Source organism: Heterodontus francisci, chromosome 13 (assembly GCF_036365525.1).
Source record: "Heterodontus francisci isolate sHetFra1 chromosome 13, sHetFra1.hap1, whole genome shotgun sequence".
Taxonomy (NCBI): domain Eukaryota; kingdom Metazoa; phylum Chordata; class Chondrichthyes; order Heterodontiformes; family Heterodontidae; genus Heterodontus; species Heterodontus francisci.
In genome coordinates this window covers 17,197,062-17,217,131 of record NC_090383.1, presented here as the reverse complement: position 1 = coordinate 17,217,131, position 20,070 = coordinate 17,197,062, and the positions used below count along the sequence as shown (strand labels likewise).

Here is a 20,070-nt window from a genome sequence, read left to right as displayed (position 1 = left end):
CGAGATTGGTCCTAAAGGAAGAGTGCTAAATTGGGGGAAGGCCAACTATACCAAAATTCGGCAGGAGCTGGGGAATGTAGATTGGGAGCAGCTGTTTGAAGGTAAATCCACATTTGATATGTGGGAGGCTTTTAAAGAGAGGTTGATTAGCGTGCAGGAGAGACATGTTCCTGTGAAAATGAGGGATAGAAATGGCAAGATTAGGGAACCATGGATGACAGGTGAAATTGTGAGACTAGCTAAGAGGAAAAAGGAAGCATACATAAGGTCTAGGAGGCTGAAGAAAGACGAAGCTTTGAAAGAATATCGGGAATGTAGGACCAATCTGAAACGAGGAATTAAGAGGGCTAAAAGGGGTCATGAAATATCTTTAGCAAACAGGGTTAAGGAAAATCCCAAAGCCTTTTATTCATATATAAGGAGCAAGAGGGTATCTAGAGAAAGGATTGGCCCACTCAAGGACAAAAGAGGAAAGTTATGCTTGGAGTCAGAGAAAATGGGTGAGATTCTAAACGGGTACTTTGCATCGGTATTCACCGAGGAGAGGGACATGACGGATGTTGAGGTTAGGGACAGATGTTTGATTACTCTAGGTCAAGTCGGCATAAGGAGGGAGGAAGTGTTGGGTATTCTAAAAGGCATTAAGGTGGACAAGTCCCCAGATCCGGATGGGATCTATCCCAGGTTACTGAGGGAAGCGAGAGAGGAAATAGCTGGGGCCTTAACAGATATCTTTGCAGCATCCTTAAACACGGATGAGGTCCCGGAGGACTGGAGAATTGCTAATGTTGTCCCCTTGTTTAAGAAGGGTAGCAGGGAAAATCCAGGTAATTATAGACCGGTGAGCCTGATGTCAGTGGTAGGGAAGCTGCTGGAGAAGATACTGAGGGATAGGATCTATTCCCATTTGGAAGAAAATGGGCTTATCAGTGATAGGCAACATGGTTTTGTGCAGGGAAGGTCATGTCTTACCAACTTAATAGAATTCTTTGAGGAAGTGACAAAGTTGATTGATGAGTGAAGGGCTGTAGATGTCATATACATGGACTTCAGTAAGGCGTTTGATAAGGTTCCCCATGGTAGGCTGATGGAGAAAGTGAAGTCGCATGGGGTCCAGGGTGTACTAGCTAGATGGATAAAGAACTGGCTAGGCAACAGGAGACAGAGAGTAGCAGTGGAAGGGAGTTTCTCAAAATGGAGACGTGTGACCAGTGGTGTTCCACAGGGATCCGTGCTGGGACCACTGTTGTTTGTGATATACATTAATGATTTGGAGGAAAGTATAGGTGGTCTGATTAGCAAGTTTGCAGACGACACTAAGATTGGTGGAGTAGCAGATAGTGAAGGGGACTGTCAGAGAATCAAGCAGAATATAGATAGATTGGAGAGTTGGGCAGAGAAATGGCAGATGGAGTTCAATCAGGGCAAATGCGAGGTGATGCATTTTGGAAGATCCAATTCAAGAGTGAACTATACAGTAAATGGAAAAGTCCTGGGGAAAATTGATGCACAGAGAGATTTGGGTGTTCAGGTCCATTGTTCCCTGAAGGTGGCAACGCAGGTCAATAGAGTGGTCAAGAAGGCATACGGCATTCTTTCCTTCATCGGACGGGGTATTGAGTACAAGAGTTGGCAGGTCATGTTACAGTTGTATAAGACTTTGGTTCGGCCACATTTGGAATACTGCATGCAGTTCTGGTCGCCACATTACCAAAAGGATGTAGATGCTTTGGAGAGGGTGCAGAGGAGGTTCACCAGGATGTTGCCTGGTATGGAGGGCGCTAGCTATGAAGAGAGGTTGAGTAGATTAGGATTATTTTCATTAGAAAGACGGAGGTTGAGGGGGGACCTGATTGAGGTGTACAAAATCATGAGAGGTATAGACAGGGTGGATAGCAAGAAGCTTTTTCCCAGAGTGGGGGATTCAAATACTAGGGGTCACAAGTTCAAAGTGAGAGGGGAAAAGTTTAGGGGGGATATGCGTGGAAAGTTCTTTACGCAGAGGGTGGTGGGTGCCTGGAACACGTTGCCAGCGGAGGTGGTAGACGCGGGCACGATAGCGTCTTTTAAGATGTATCTAGACAGATACGTGAATGGGCAGGAAGCAAAGAGATACAGACCCTTAGAAAATAGGCGACATGTTTAGATAGAGGATCTGGATCGGCGCAGGCTTGGAGGGCCGAAGGGCCTGTTCATGTGCTGTAATTTTCTTTGTTCTTTGTTCTTTGTTCAATACTCCAGTGTTATATAAAGGTTCACCTTAACATCCTTGCTTTTGTATTTTATGCTTCTATTTATAAAGGATCCCGTATGCTGTTTTAATCACTTTCTCAACCTGTTCTGCCACCTTCAACAATTTTGCACATATACCCCCCAGGTCCCACTGCTCCTGCACCCCTTTAGAATTGCATCTTTTATTATCTCCTCATTCTTCCTACCAAAATGTATCACTTCACACTTCCCTGTATTAAATTTCATCAACTACGCTTCTGTCCATTCCACCAGCTGGTCTATCTCCTCTTGAAGTCTACCACTCTCCTCCTCACAGTTCACAATATTACCAGGTTTTATGTCATGTGCAGATTTTGAAATTGTGTCCTGCTCACCCAAGTCTAGGTCATAACTATAAATTAAGAAAAGCAATGGTCCCAGTACCAACCCCTGGGGAATCCCACAGTATACCTTCCTCCAGTCCGAAAAACAACTGTTCACCACTACTCTCTTCTTCCTGTCATTCAGAAAACTTAGTATCCATGCTGCCGCTGTCCCTTTTATTCCATGAGCTTTTGCTTTGCTTTATCCCACGTCTTCCAGTGAAGACTTGCTTGTTGATAGCAATTACCAGCACCAGGTTTTATAGCATTCAACCTTACTGAAACAGCTGTAGCCTTGCTGTATATTTTTTGATCCTGTCCCACTAAATGGCTTTTTTTATTTGTGAAGTTGAAAAGGCATGCGTCACTTTATGCAAAGAATTAGTCGAGATTAGTTATTGATCATAGTGTGCTTGGGCACCATGTAAAGGGATCCTTGAAGTTGAGGGATCCTCCAAGTTGGTACTCGTCTGTGAAGTGTTTGCATATGTAACAGGCAGAAGGTTGTCATCTTTTCTTCACTCCCGATGCTGTGACTCTTGCTGGGGCATTGTTCAATGTCTACTGGTAGCTTTATGCTGTCCAGCCCAGTGGCCACTATTTATGTGAGGCTTGGCATGCTATTTGTCCATATGGGTATCACCACTGAGCCCAATCCTGAGATCCACATGCAGACAGTTTCCACCAAGCATCTCTGGCTAATGATTGGGAGCAGGAACCTTCACAATAACCCAACTCAGGGGCAATGGAGCCAGTTGTAGTGCTTCATCCACCACTCTAGCTGCAATCAGCTAACACCACACAGTCCAGGAATTGAACCTGAGATCTTCCTGGTCCATGTGGCTCCATAGAAACATCATTAATCATATAAGGATGCAGCTCAGAAGGAGGCCATTCAGTCCATCATGCCTGTCTGGCTCTTTGAAAGAGCTATCCAATTAGTCCTGCTCTCCTGCTCTTTCCCACAGCCCTGAAATTTTTTCCCCCTTCAAGTATTTACCTAATTGCTTTTGAAAGTTATGATTGAATCTGCTTCCACCGCCCTTTCAGGTCGTGCATTCCAGATCATAATTTGCTGCATTAAAAAAAAATTCTCCTCATCTTGCCTCTGGTTCTTTTGCCAATTAGAATTATGTGTTCACACTTACTTCCTGTCTGTTAAACTTTCTTCCTGTTGTTGTGCTTTGTCATGCTTTTTATTAACTGTTTTTGTTATAAATGCATATGTCCATATTTATAATGGAAATGGTCTATGTAAACTTGTCACACTGTTATTATACCCATCCACCAGAGGTAATGAGTACCTCAGCTTTGCATCTCACAGCTCCTCAGCCTGTATGGCAGAGAAACTTCAACCGACTCTGCTTTCCCAGTTGCTTATTTTAAAGTCATACATTCTGCCCTTGGTTTATATTGGACTTTGAGTTGACATTATTAATGATTAAGGACCGGATGTATGACTTTAAAATTGAGACTCAATATTTTACATTAAATTTGTATCTTAGTTAAAAACCTCATGTGTGCATGGCCTAATCGAATTATCTCATGCCCATAACCACTGTTTCCCTGAAGACCACATTACCCTGGCTCCTCATGTGCAACATCACAGGAGATGGAGTTGTTTTTTATTGAATTTGATCTGTCTTTTGACGTACCCTGTCAATCAGCTTTCTAAGCAGAATGTTATGTTGGTGGAAAATCATTGTTGAAGAATTGTCAGTATGTATGCCATTTGAAAATTAAGCATTAAGAGTTAATGTTTTCGTGAAACAGTATCTTTACGAATTGTCCGTTTATTCAGATGCTTTCCAAAACATTTTGGAGGAATTAAGCCAAGGTGTTAAGCTGCTAATTTAAGGAAGGTCCATTAAGGTGAATTATCGGAGTTCTCACTTGTGTCAAGATCCCTCAGACACTGAAAGTGTGCATCACAAATTTATGATCTCCAATATAGATTTACGGCCGGAGAGCTAGCTCATCATGGTTGAGTTCTTTGAATATCTACCCTATCATGCTTAACGTTTGAGCTATTATGTCTTTGTTGTGTGCACATCTGGCATTGCAAAGATACTGCAGTTCTCAAAAGTGCATATCCCTGTTTACAATTCCCTTTCTATTTCTCAGGGGTGTTCATCACAAAGGGGGATGTAGGGGTCGGAACCATCGTGGGCTCTGCAGTGTTCAACATCCTCTGCATTATTGGAGTGTGCGGACTTTTCTCAGGACTGGTAAGCAAACCTTCAACAGCCACTTTAGTCATGTGTGGCATTAAAATACCCAGGCTCTTGCGTGCATGTTGTTCAGAACCTCGTTGGTAATTGGTTGGGTAGTCATGCCCTGGCACCACACACAATAAAATGGAAAGCACCAGGAAACTGCTGAAGGGTGTTTGTTCCAATTGATGTATAACATTGGAAAATAGATAATAGAGCTTTTTGTCAAGTTATCTATTGTTGACCTGTGCTTTGCAAATAGTGAGACAATAGACAATGTGAAAAGGAGCAGCATGTCTATGACAGCTTTTCTAGTTGAGTTCCAGATATATTTAAACAGTCTGGTCTGTCTCCAGATCAAAGCTGTTATCTGAAAATTGATAGAATTCTAAGCTAGTTAAGAGATACCAGGCGGGACTTGAGCCACATTGGTTGGAGAAAATGGTTTCTTTACGTTCAATAATTGCCAGTTGCCAGCTAGATAATTGTGAGCTGGAGACTTTCCCATAATGTAACGCTGGACTGCAGATCCTGCTGTCAGATATTTGGAGGCTTCTCGTACCCAACCTGTCCCTTTTCACTGAGCTTAGCTGGGATATTCTTCACCCAACACACACACACCAGTGTATGCAATTATAAGTACACACCTTTCAAGTGTGAGCCTGAAGAGTGTCACTGGATGGCAACGATTTGCTTGGGCTTCTTAAATGCGACAATGCAGTGGCTCCAGAAATAAACTGAAGTAATATGGAGTTGAGCGATTCATTTTGGGTTTCGATGTAAAGCCTTTGATTGCAGTTAAGTCTTGCAGATCTCGTTGGGGCCCAGTGCACACTTTCACTTACTTAGCTGGTACCAGAAGGCTGCCGGAGGCTTCTCTCTTGAGGCTGGAGTTACTTCCGTGAGTCCCTGGAACTTTGCGTGAGAGAGAGGGAGAGAGAGACAGATAGGTGCTCTCGTCTTCAAGTTCAGTTGCAGTCTCTTTTTCTGTGTGGCACAATTCAAAAAACACCAAGTTGGCCAGCAGGTTAGTCATGTGACTAGCTCCTTATTTGGAACAAGCTGCCTGGCGAGGTTTGTGGATTTTCCCCCAAAGGCAGACACCTTTCCATGCAAGCGCAAGAGATGCAACATCTGCCCTTTTACCTCCTCCCTTCTCACCATCCAACGCCTCAAACACTCTTTCCAAGTGAAACAGTGATTTACATGTACTTCTCTCAAAACTGTATTCGCTGCTTACAATGCAGTCAGCTCTACACTGGTTAGGCCAAACACAGATTGGGTGACCGCTTTGCGGAACATCCCCATTCAGTCCGCAAGCACGGCCTCAAGCTGGTTGCCTGTCTGTTTAATTCTCCACCTTGCTCTCATGCTGACCTCTCTATCCTCAGCCTCTTGCAATGTTCCAATGAAGCTCAACGTTAGCTTGAGGAACAGCACCTCATCTTTACAGCCTTCTGGATTCAATCTTGATGTATTGGCATGGATTGAGGATTGGTTAACTCACAGAAGACAGAGAGTCAGGATTAATGGGTCTTTTTCAGGTTGGAAAGACGTAGCTAGTGGAGTGCTGCCAGGATCAGTCCTATGGCCTCAATTATTTACTATCTATATTAATGACTTGGAGGAGGGGGCAGAGTGTAATATATCCAAATTTGCTGACGATACAAAAATAGGCGGGAGGGCATGTTGTGATGAGACATAAGGAATCTGCAAGGGGATAGAGATAAGTTGAGTGAGTGGGCAAAATCTTGGCAGATGGAGTTTAATGTAGGAAAGTGTGAGGTCATCCACTTTGGTAGGAAGAATCAAAAGGCAGACTATTATTTAAATGGAGAGAGACTTCAAAAAAGTGCAGCACAGAGGGATCTGGGTGTTCTTGTGCATGAAACACAAAAAGTTAGCATGCAGGTGCAGCAAGTAATTAAGAAGGCAAATGGAATTTGGGCCTTTATTGCTGGGGGTTGGAGTTTAAAAATAGGGAAGTCTTGTTACAACTGTACAGGGTGTTGGTGAGGCCGCACCTGGAGTACTGTGCACAGTTTTGGTCCCCATATTTAAGAAAGGATATACTGGCATTGGAGGCAGTTCAAAAGGGATTCACTAGGCTGATTCCTGGGATGAAGGGGTTGACTTATCAAGAACGGCTAAACAGGTTAGGCCTTTATTCATTGGAGTTTAGAAGAATGAGGGGTGATCTTATTGAAACGCACAAGATTCTGAGGGGGCTTGACAGGGTAGACGTTGAGAAGATGTTTCCACTAGTGGAGGAATCTCGAACTAGGGGACACAGTTACAGAATAAGGGGACACTCATTTAAAACTTGAGATGGAAAGGAATTTTTTCTCTCAGAGGGTAGTGCATGTCTAGAATTCTCTACCCCAGAGAGTTGTGGAAGCTAGATCACTGGAAGTATTTAAAGAGGAGGTAGATAGATTTTTGAAATATCGGGGAGTTGAGGGCTATGAGGAGCTGACACTAACGATGAGTTGAGGTCTGGGGCAGATCAGCCATGATCTTATTGAATGATGGGGCAGGCTTGAGGTGCTGAATGGCCTACTCCTGCTCCTGTTTCTTATGTTCTCATGTTGAGTTCAACAATTTTACACCGTAATCTCTGCCCCCATTTTGTTTCCTTTTTTTTGCATGTTTCAGTCTTACTGTTGTTTTTCTCTTGCTTTCGGACGGCAGCTGTTCATTATTCTGCCATTTATACCTCCTCTAAACACATCTTTTGTTCCTCCACTTGTCCCATTACCATTCCCTTTGGCCCTGCACCACCAACTCTTTTGTCATTTTATCACTCCTTTCTTCCACCCTATCACTGTCCTTCTCTTTTGTTCTTTTTCCACCCCCCTTCATTCCACTTGCTTAGTGTCGCAATGTATCAGATATGAAATTGGGTTCAATGCATTGTGAAAAATGTGTGCTGCCAATTCTAGCTCTGTGCAACATGCTCTGCCCTACGCTGGACCTTAAAACAATTCAGAAGTCTGTCGATTCCTTTTCATTTCTGCTGATTAGTTCCATGTTGTACTAGGTAGCACCCCATAAATCGGCTGGTATTCTCTCTCCCTTTGCTATTTTCTTGATCACTCCCTTAACACCTGTATGTTCAAACATTGCAATGAGCCTGGGCTGCTTGCAGTCACTTTCTTCAGTAAACCAATTTAGGTTCAGAGAAAGAATTTACCATGTTCCGGTTGACATTAGTCAAAGTATCTACAAGCTGAAGCAGGTGAGACTGAGGTCAATTCAAATCTCTTATCATATACAGGACATACATATACCATTGCTGCCCACAGTTGCAGCATTAAAAATATCCTCTGATATTTTCCCACTCCATCCCACTAGGAAAGTACCTCGGTCCTGCTGGCCTGACCCGGTTGGCATGGCTACAGTCGAGTGCTCAACCATACTCCGCCATGCCAGAGCTTGTTGAGACCATGCACCAAGCCACTTGCTGATTCAGTGTGAGCTCATAACTCGAGGTTGCATTAATTGTGTCTAAATGTGCAAGCTCTTTCAGAGATGGTGCAGGAAGTTAGATTATCACGCAGGCAAAGGATTGTGCTCTCTGCTGAGCTTGATGGATTCTTGGATCATTCAGGTTTTCACAAGATCGAGGGTGAGCTGATCGGGTGTTTAAAATGTTAAAAGGATTTAATAGGGTAGACATATAACACATAACATATAAACACATAACAGAGAAACTATTTCCTCTGGTGGGAGAATCAAGAAAGTGGGGACGAATTCTTAATATTAGAGCTCGGCCATTTCGGAGGGAAATCAGGAAGTAGTTATTCACACAAAGGGTAATGGAAATCTGGAACTCACTCCCCACAAAAGGCTGTGGATACCAGGTTAATTGAAGCTTTCGAGACTGAGATTGATAGATCTTTATTTGGTAATGGTATTAAGGGTTATGGAACCAAGGCGGTTAGATGGAGTTAAGGTACAGATCAGACATAATTTAATTGGAAGGTGGAACAGGCTCGTGGGGCTGAATGGCCTATTCCTGTTCCTGTGTTTTTGTGGAACCCTTTTCTGTCTCAGTGGTTTCACTAGTAGAACATGTCTCCTGTGATCCAGAGGCTGTATCGTCATAATATATCTCATGACCCAATGATTAATAGTTGCCCAACTTGCAAAAATCTGTTTCACTGGATTCATTATTGTTTCACAACTCTTATCCAGATTTTGAGATATTAAACACAGGTCAGAGTTTTTACAGCCTACAGCCCTAGCTTGTGTACAGTTAAACAGAAAGATAAAGCACCGCAGTGCAGTAAATACTGAGAAGTGCATTATGAAACATAAATATGAGAAGCCAACAATGGGCCAACTAGCCTTTTGACAGAAAGTATTTGGATCTAAAAAGTGTTTCTGGAGAGAATAAAAATGTTTTTGGAAAATTCCATCTGTTTTCGTCCACTTGTGCTACTTTCGGTATCCTCCCAATGCTTTGAATTGTCACACGATTTATAAAACAAAACTCATGCTCAGGGAACAGAGCAGGGGTCCTGTCTTTAATCACTTAGTTTTTATGAATTTAGGTTTCCAGATGAGCTTAACAAAATTACATTCTTAAATCAAATGCTCCATATGCCAGTATGATTGATATATTTATGTATAGAAATTGGGAGCCAGATAAAATTTGTACTATAGAATGAACATAGTCTAATTCACCTGTGGAGAAGCGAACCCAAATACCAAGATCCCACCAAATCAGTCCGTTAATAAAACAAGCCTAAACACTTTGCTATTTCAATTAATGTACTACTCTCATCTAGAACCAATTATTACGATTCAAAATAAGCAAAATTCTTGCATTTGCGACAGGATTGCAGAATTGAAAACATCAGTGGTAATCAAAATAAATATCCAGTGCTACTACAAGGTTTGGTGGAGGCATGTACATTAGTCAACATAGCTCTTAAGGAATGGGTTTTACGTGATCATGACTGTGGAGCAGAGAATCCGTTTCAGTAAAAGTAATTGCTCCTTTCCAGGCTCTTAGTTAAACTTGTAAAAACTTGTGTGACCTGCCGTTTTCTCCTTTGAATAGTTAGAGTCATTTACAGCACAGAAGGAGGCCATTCGGCCCATCAAGTCCATGCTGGTTGACCCAAGGATCTATATGGAGACTGAATCTTTCAGTCCAGACAGTCAAAGGAATGGTACTTGACCTTTCTGAAGAAGCAAATGATTGGCAGCTAAGGATCAGCACCCAGAAACAGCCAATTCCCACTTCCTTAATGGAAGCATTCACTGACTAAACCCATGGCAGGCCTCCGCTATATGCTGTTGAAGTGGATCAATTGGTAGCACTGTGCTGTTCACAAATTGACTGCTGCATTTCCTACATTACATCAGTGACTACACTTCAAAAGTACCTCATTGCCTGTAAATCACTTCGCTATTTCCCGAGGTCGCAAAAGTCACAATATAAATGCAAGTCATTTTGCTTTTCTTGTCCCAGCATGAATCATCCCATGAGAGCAGAGCCAGCAAGTGAAACCAGGATTTCTCCCATTCTCGAAATGTTCTTAGCAGTTACAGTGGAAATCTAAATGAAGAAATCATTTTGCATTTAAAGTGCCCCCCCCTCCAGTAGTCTTCCTATTTAAAAGACAACTGCAGATTTTAATGCAGAGCCATTTTAAAGGTACAAGAAATTATATGGATTGTTCATTTAATTATTGTGCAGCATTAATTCTTTCAAATTATGTAAATTAAGAAATTAACATGCTATAAGGTTCTCTTCTTGATAAATTATACTTTAGGTCACTAAAAATATCAGTAAAATAATCAATGAGGAGTGGCACAGTGCAAAAGAGCGGAAAATGGATTCTAACAGTTAAGATATTGAATTAAGTCTAATAGAAATGAAGCCAAGCAATTCTCTTTGCCCATACTTTCAATTAATTATCACCAGAAATAATGAAGATAAAATAGTTAACATTGACAAGAAACCATTTAAAGAATCTTCTATAGTTGGGCAGAGGGCAGACGAGATAGCGGATTCAGATCTTGACTTTTATCTATGACGCCATGAAATTTCAGTGGACCACCACCCCCCCCCCCCGCCCCACCCCCCAGCCCCCACCTGCAACACTCCCCAATTTTGTTGCCCTATTTTCCTGTAGATGTCAGCTTATATAAGGGCATGGTTCACAGGTGTTGGCCAACATTTGTTGTGCGAATTTACTTAGACTGTTTTGCTGTGGGGTCATCAGAGCAAAGCCCAAAATTGTCCTCACCCAACATGTTTACACATGCAGAGCCCATAGGATAGCAATTGGAAACAGGAACCTTGGATGATAATTACCTGAAGAGAGAAAATTTGCAGGGCTACGGGGAAAAGGCAGGAGAGGGGGTCTAGGTGAGTTGCTCTTGCAGAGAGCTGGCATGGACACGATGGGCTGAATGGCCTCCTTCTGTGCAGTAACCATTCTATGATTCTATGTTGGCTGGATTATATAAAACTCATAGTTCTTCTGGTATTAATAGGCATATAGCTGTATGGAAAATGAGATGACTAAGGGCCAAAAAGCAAAGAATAAGCAGTTGAAAGGAAAATGGTAGTGGTGGCCTCGATCTGTGCAGGTGCTCACTTGCTTTACATTAATATTGTGATTTAGAAATAGGCAAAAGAGGAATAATATTGATGTTTTCTGATATCTATTTGAGCCAGACCTTTTGGAAGTGAAATTAGGAAACATTTCTACACACAAAGGGGGGGTAGGAGTTTAGAACTCTCTTCCGCAAATGGCGATTGATATAAATCAATTGTAAATTTTAAATCTGAGATTGATGGATTTTTGTTATCCAAAGGTGTTAAGGGCTTTGGGACAAATGCGGAGACAGGTCGCAAATCAGCCACGATTTCATTGAATGGTGGAAGAGGCTCGAGGGGCAAAATGGCTTCCTCCTGTTCCTACATTCCGATAAATCATGGAAGCTGTGAAGGAAAATTTGCAGGAAGAGGTGGGTTAGCGGAATGGGTGGATAGGTGGCAATTGCAGTTCAATGCAGCAAAATGTGAAGTAGTACGTTTTAGGGGCAAATGAAATATACCCTATACAGTAGGAGTCTTAACAGAATCCTTCCTTAACAGAAGGAAGGGAGAGGTCTTGCAGTTCAGATACAGAAAGGTAAATATTTGTCTTCAAGAAAACGTTTGGGTACTAAATGCACTGCCCACAAGATTACCTGCCTGTGAAGCTCATTGGCTAGGAGATTCAACGATGAACTTGTACCCCAAAGATCTTATAAAGTTGGAAGTGCTTGTAGAAAAGGCCATGAAGTAGTTCAGTGGGGTTTTGGATTTTAGATACACATGGACATGGGAATGCAAAAGCAAAGTAGTGATGTTGAATTCATGCAAGACATTTGGTTAGACAGCAATCACTTCATTGCTTGCAATGCTGGACACCCATTAAAAGGATGGATATGAGAGCAGTAGGAAAGGTACAGTGAAGATTCATTGGAAATGAGAGTTTATAGTTCGGAGAAAGGCTGGAAAAATTGTCCCTCACCCTGTCCCCCTACTGGAACAGAGAAGATTAAGATAGCATCTGGAAAGTTATCACAATTCTGAACATTTTTAGAGAGTAAGTCGTGATTGTTGATTCTGGTTGGCGAATTAGTAACAAGGGGATATAAACTCAGGATTAACACTAAGTCGGGAGAAAGATTTTCGTAGTGAGAATTACTGGAACACTGAATGCTTAACCACAAATGAATGTTGAGACAGTGACAATAGCATTGTCTAAAAGGGAATTAATTAGATGAATATTTGAAAAGGAAGAATATAACAATAGAGAGAGAAGTCAAGGATACAGGATTAGAGTAGATAGCTCCATACCTGGTCCAGGCATGATTAGTCTAGTGGCCTCCTTTTGTGCTGTAGTGTCTAGTGCTATAACACAGTTAAACCCCAGTTTTTGGTCTCGTTCCCCACAACTCTATAACAATAAGCACTTTATAAGAAAGTATGGATCAAGAAAAGATATTCATCTAATCAAACCCACTCTTATTACAGACCACACACAGGAACAGCATCTCATTTACCAGTTAGGCACACTACAGCCTGCTAGACTGAACATTGAGTTTCATAATTTCAGAGCATGACAGGCCCCCCAATTTACTTACATTTTTAGTTATTTTTTTCTTTTCTCTTTTTTATTTTTTTGTGTTTATTTTATTTTATCTTAGTTTGTTCAGTTTGCCTACCCAGTTTTTTTCATGTTTGTACTTGCGGCTGTTCAGTTTTCAGTCCGTTAACACCCTATCTGTACTCATACTTTGTCTTTCAACACACCATTAACATATTGTTTGCCTTTGCTCCATGACCTTCTAGTCAGTTATTCTCTGTGACCTTGTCCTATCTACACCTTCTCCTTTGTTATCTCTTGCCCCGCCCCCCGCTTTACTTGCTTTAAAACCTTTCACGTTTCTAATATTGGCCAGTTCTGAAGAAGGGTCACTGACCTGAAACGTTAACTCTGCTTCTCTCTCCACAGATGCTGCCTGACCTGCTGAGTATTTCCAGCATTTCTTGTTTTTATTTCAGATTTCCAGCTTCTGCAGTATTTTGTTTTTATTTAATGGATTCAGGTAAAATCATAGCTCCATGTTTATCTTAATTTGCCATAATCAACTTACAGAAGATCCTTCCTTGACTGAGTGGGGATCCTGCAGATACACAGGGTTCGTGTCCTGGCTGTTGGCGCAGTTTCACCTTTATTGATGATAAAGCGGTCTACGGACCACTCACATTCACCACAACTATCTGATTACGATCGTTCACATTGCTATTTTGAAATTGTGGTGGACTCTCAGTCTGCCACTTTCTATCTGTTGAGTCCACTGCTCCATCGGGGCATCGGACCTGTAAGCAGCTGCTATTTACTGTCATCCATTTTCACATTGGGAAGCAGAAAATAGACATTGTTGGTGATTAATGTGGATGGAGACTGAGTGCTAATTAGTTTCTACGTGGATGTGGATGATATCCGACCCTTTGCATGATAACACACTTTTTGAAATGAAGGCTCGGCCCATTGATTTTTTTTGTGCAAATTAGCTAGCATTGTCAACTGGAACGAAAAGCAGAATGTGTGTATTCCAGGTGGACAAATGGGTTCTCAGGTGGCTCAGATGCTATGTTACTAATCTGAAGTATTGAAACAAATCTAATGGCAAATAAAGTTATTTGTGTTTTCTTTAAATTGCGTGTCTGAAATAAATTAAATGCAAGCAGATTGCTTCAGGCTCATCAGAAGTAGTGGTAGAAAGTTGTGCCCAAGGGACTGATTTAATAATATCACTAATTATCTAGATTAGTTGTATCTAATCTGATTTGCACTTAATTGGTAGGAAACATAGATTAGAGTTTTACGCTGTGATGTTCTTATGCTAGCCAGCATATGTTATATTACCTCATCTACTTTTCTTCCGAGTAACAATACACTTTCTGTTCTGTTGCTGACACAGAAATGTTTTTCTTTCCCTGATTTTTGGAGACTGCTGGTCCTAGAGATGGCTTAAAGGGACATTGTCATCCTGGTAATGTGACTTATGTTGCTATCCTGTTATCAGCACCTTGTAGAGAAAGATTTACAACATAGCTCACAGAATGTAGATTGATAAAGAACTTTTCGTGGCCTCAGGATGTCCCAAAGTTCTTCAGCAGCCAATGAAGTACTTTTGAAGTGTAGTCACTGGTGTAATGTAAGCAACATGGCAGCTAATTTGTACATAGCCAGGTTCCTCAAACAGCAATGTGATAATAGCCAGGTAATTTTTTTTTAGTAATGTTGCTTGAGGGATAAATGTTGTCTAGGATACTGTGAGAACTTGCCTGCTCTTCTTTGAATAGTGCTGTGGGATCTTTTCTATCCAACTGAAAGGGCAAATGGAGCCTTGGTTTAACATCTTAACTGAAAGATGGTACCTCCGCCAGTGCTTTGCTCCTTCATTGACATATCAGCCTGGATTATGTGTTCACATCTTTAGACTGGGACTTGAACCCACGACCTTCTGACTTGGAGGCAAGAGTGCTACCAATGAGACAATTGCTCATGTGATGTTATGTGTTGCCAGTCTTGTCTGTGTTTATTTTTTAACGTTTACTGTAAGGCAGCTCCATCAAATTCCTTTGTAATAGTTTGTGCTGCAACAGTCTGCGTTTGAAATAGAAGAGGCACTGCTCTGATACTTCAGAGAGATCATTTGATGGGTAGCTGAGTCGTACAGACCAGGAAGGTCCCCAGGTTTATCCCCTGGTCTGTGCTGAGTCAGCTGGCCTCAGCCTTGTTGGAAGGAGTGCTGTGTTTAGCCTCTAGATTAAAGAAGGGGAAATCAGCAAGGGTTTCTGGTCCTTCTCACTCTGTGCTTGTTGACACTCCCTGTCACAATGAGTTACTCAATGAGGTTTGGAGACCAATCAGCAGTCGTGGAATCCCTTCACGAGATGAGAGAACATTGGTGATAAAATTCCCAGGCATTACATCTCTTATGATGTGGAACCTTAGTTATTAAAGCTTTTAATAACTATGCGAACACGAGCTCTGAACCCACGTTCTGCCCTGTCCCTATTTTGATCCCTGGTCTATTTGGGAGGTGGACAAAGGTGACAATTCCTGCTGTGGCACAAAGTTTCCTAGTGGAAAATGATGCTGACAGAAGATGAGGAGCTGATTCGTGGATGTACTAGAAACTAAGCCTTCTGGAAAGCGTACATACCTGTTGAAATTAAAATCAAGTTGTGAGCATTTAGCAAGGTGCCAGAGCTGGTTAAACAGTGTGGAACAGTTCTGACAACCTTCTGTTCAGGAGAGTGCCATTAATCTCTGTTGACCTGATTTGGAGTGCACGCTGAGGTTTGGGGATTGTAACAGTATCATTGTTGATGGCTGTTAGCACTTGCCAGTGGAGACCTCTTGTGCAACCTTAATGTCAACGCAGTGCCAAGCTGCTACTGATGTGGGATTCTCGAAAATGGCCACTGGGTGTGTCGGATGGTCCACCTGTTCAGAGTTCTTTTTCAGAATCAAATTTAGACTGCTTTACCTGAGCAATGATAGGAATAGGGATAATTTGCTAAACCAAACAGATCAACGTTAAAATGAGGCAGCAATGCTGCTGGAGGACAGACACGCCAATTTGGGAACAATCTACCGTTTGGATCAACAGAAGTGAAAATTGACCCAGTATAAATGATAAATTCTACCTCCTGATAAGAGAACATGTACTTTGCATTTCCCTTTCTAAAACTCGCATTGTTTTCTCATAACATTAGCAAATTCGGTAGTCAATGAATTTATACAATTCTCTTTCATTTCTGTGTAAAGTGTTTGAATCATTTCCCTGACAACTGCAATGTTTCTTCGCTTTATGAATCACTCTGTTCACACCATGATGCAGATTCTGCAACAGTGGAACAATTCTGTACCATTGTTTGGAACTGATTTGTCCTTCTGGCCAAGAGCTCGGACTGCCAGTGACCAGAACCAAGATGGCAGATCACACTCGTATGCTGCTGACGCCCATCCATTTACCTTGACAGTTGGTGGTACTTGACTGGCCGACAATAGCTACTGGCAGACCAAAGTTTCATTGCCTCTGACAACTCTGTACTAAGTTGGTTATGCCATGGGGTTGTGTCTAATAGTGGTTTTGCCAATGGAAATAACCTGTAAGGGAAAAGGAGGAATAAAGTCCTACATGAAAAAAAAATCCCAGCTTGAATCTATGGTGCGAAGCAGCCCACAAATTTCAGTAAATTAGAAATTTCACACAAAGGCCATACGTGACACAAAAAGTGGAAACATACACACAAGCAGAACAAGAATCATTTTTCAGATTAGAAATAAGTCACAGTTTGAGCAAAGTCTAGAGAGGCAGCTTTACTCTGCATATTTCCCATAATTTATGGGAGATTATTTGATCTTGACGTAAGGATCTTCCACTCAAGTTATAATGGAATGAGTCAGAAGACAATCTATTACATCCCTGCTTTCCCTAGCACAGTGGGCATTTTTCACTGGAAGTGGCAGGCAACATGCAATAAAATCAAGGAAGACATGCATTTATATTGCACCTTTCATGACATCCCAAAGCACTTTACAGCCAATGAAATTATTTAGAAGTATAGTGGTAATATAGGAAACGCAGCAGCAAATTTGCACACGGCAAGCTCCCACAAACAGCAATGTAACAATGACCAGATAATCTGTTTCTTATGATGTTAATTGAGGGACAAATATTGGCCAGGACATCAGGAAAAACACCACTGCTCTTCTTCAAAGTCGTGTCTTAGGGATCTTTTACGTCCCCCTGAGAGAGCATACGGGGCCTTAATTTAACATCTCTTCTAAAGACAGCACCTCCAGCAGTGCAGCACTTTCTCAGTACTGCACAGGAGTGTCAACCTGGATTTCTGTGCTCAAGTCCTGCAGTAGGACTTGAAGCCACAAGCTTCTGACTGAGGCAAGCGTGATACCAACTGAGCCACTGCTGACATACATCTGTAGGTGACCATATGGGAGTGGGAGAATGTGCATCGTCACCAGATATTTGCTGTCAATTGTGCCATAGTAAGAAAGCAGCAGAAGGAGAATGTAAAAGTTAAAGCATCACAAAGCCAATGAATTGATCATTTCAGATAGTCAGTTCCGTAAGCTCTTACGCCTTTCTCCATTCTGCAACCCCTTTGCCCAGGTTGTCCCCCTCAGAGGTCAGGGAGCTCACCTAGAATTTGAAAAGTGGCATGATCTGGAAAATTGAGCCGTGTTGCATCCTTCTGGTAGATTGAATTCCTGTCTTGCTGAGGATGTATTGGGATTCTGCAATAATGGAAAATCCAGGCCCTATATCTAAGATGTAAATGTGTGACAATCTCAATTTAATGAGTACAAAAAAAATCACAAAAATATACATCCTATTTTGACGTGATTTTGACTTGCCCACTAAGGTTTACATTTCCACTTTTTAAAAAAGGTTGCTTTAGCTCACAGACTGGATTACTCATCCTGGGACAGGACAGCATATCTGAGTCATCTTTCCAGCCTATGGCATTCATGAGTAGCTGCAAAGTACCAGTGAAAATTGTTTTATCTTTAGCAGTGTACAGCTCACCAAAGCTTTGACCTTTTAATATTTAGACATGAGCCAGAGGGATAATCTTTATATCATTTCTGTGTTCCTCTGTAAATAAATCTCATGTTGAATTATATATCTTGGTGGATATCAAATTCTTCAGGGGATTGACAGGGTAGATACTGGCAGGATGTTCCCCTGGCTGTGGAGTCCAGAACACGAGTTGCAGTCATAGGATAAGGCATAGCCATTTAGGACTGAGTTGAGGAGAAATTTCTTCACTCAAAGGGTTGTGAATTTTTGGAATTCTCTGCAGCAGCGAGCTGGGGGTGCTCAGTCATCGAATATATTCATGACCGAGATTGATAGATTTTTGGATACTAAGGGATATGGGGTCAGTGCAAGAAGTTAGAAGATCAGCCATGATTTTATTGAATGGTAGAGCAGGCTCAAGGGGCCGAATGGCCTACTCCTATTTCTTATGTTCTTATAAGAGCTTCTTGAAATCAATTGGACATAACTCACATTTTATGAGGTTATTTTAAAATAATAAATTCCTTTTATGATTGGCAAGTGCAGTAAATCTAACAAATTTTGCCCTTCGCCTCGGTGATATTATTGAAGAGTCCTACGTCTGGTTTCTAGGTCAGGTGATGATACAATGTGGAGATCGCTCTGAAAGAAATGGAAGTTTGTTTTTTAAATGCATTAACTTCAGTGAGGGTTTTCACCCTTTATTTTTCCCCATTCTCTCCCCAATATTGGTCCCTGGCAGATCTTTGTGGCTGAACCTGCTCCCAGGCTAATCCCAGTGTTGCGCTTTTGCAGAAGGCATGTAGCAATGGCCTGAGGGGAGATGTACCATTTAATTTCTCCTCTTGTTGCATGCCCCCTTCTAGTTCCTCCCCATGCAAGCGTGACTGAAATCAGCAACTCAACATGGAGAATTGACTGTAAATCCCTTTTGTATCCAGATCATGAATGGAACTAGAAAACAGAAATAGTCAGTTCAGATCAATTAATTAATGACCTCATAGTTAAGGTGCCCCTAGGTAAAGGCCTGCTACCCGACCCCAACCCGACGGGACCTGACGACATGTGTCGGGTTGGGGTCGGGAGGGGTCGGGTCAGGTCGCATGTCCGGGTCCAGCATTTGGGCTCAGGTCGGGCTGGGCCGGATCAGACACACTCTATCACAACCTCAGGTAAGTGACTCTAATGTTAATTTACTTTTTGGGCTTTAAAGGTGGTTTTTTTACAGTTATTTTAAACTTGTGCAGGTAAGGAACAAAGTAAAAAACGGAAGGTGGATTAATTGATGGTCGGGCCGGGCACGGAAAAAAATGGAAGGACTCGGGCCGGATCGGGCTCTGGCTCGGATTAGGTTCTGTCGGGCTCAGGTCGGGTCTCATTTGCAGACCTGAGCAGGCCTTCACTCCTAGGTAGCAGCGATCATAATATGATTGAATTTTACATTTAATTTGAGGGAGAGAAGAGTGGGTCCTAGACTAGTATTTTAAACTTAAGGACAATTATGAGGGCATGAAAGCAGAGCTAGCTAAAGTGAACTGGCAGATTAGGTTAATGGATAGGTCAATAGAGATGCAGTGGCAGACAATCAAGGGGATATTTAAGAGTACACAGAATAAATACATTTCAACGAGAAAGAAAAATTCCAAGGGTGGGACCAGCCATCCGAGGGTAACTAAAACAGTTAAAGATAGTATCAACTTTAAAGAAAAAGCATATAATTGCACAAAGATGGGAGACAGGTCAGAAGATTGGACAAAATATAAAAAAACAGCAAAGAATGACTGAAAGATTGATAAGGAAGGCAAAATTAGAGTCTGAGAAAAGCTAGCTAGAAATATAAAGACAGATAGTAAGAGTTTCTATAGATATTTAAAAAAGAAAAGTTAACAACGCGAGCATTGGTCCTATAGAAAGTGAGCCTGGGGAATTAATATTGGATAACAAGGAGATGCAGATGAATTGATCAGGTATTTTGCATCGGTCTTCCCTATAGAGGATACAAGTAACATCCCAAAAATAGGTGGAAGTCAGAAAATGGAAGGGGAGGGAGGAACTCATGAAAATTACAATCACCAGGGAAGTGGTACTGAACAAATTGTTGGAGCTGCGAGCTGAGAAGTCGC

The 20,070-nt window shown here is 41.8% G+C and overlaps 1 protein-coding gene across 2 annotated transcripts in view; it reads left to right on the top strand.

Annotated features, from left to right (window-relative positions):
* The window catches only part of LOC137376249 (sodium/potassium/calcium exchanger 3-like), a 451,264-nt gene that overhangs the window by 328,390 nt on the left and 102,804 nt on the right, over positions 1-20,070 (top strand). For both annotated transcript variants that reach the window (XR_010976157.1, XM_068044421.1), the window contains exon 6: positions 4,719-4,822. Coding sequence is in view for 1 of the 2 variants with exons in the window: in XM_068044421.1 (XP_067900522.1) it covers positions 4,719-4,822 (104 nt within the window). In the remaining variant the exon portion in view is untranslated. The remainder of the gene's footprint in view (positions 1-4,718; positions 4,823-20,070) is intronic.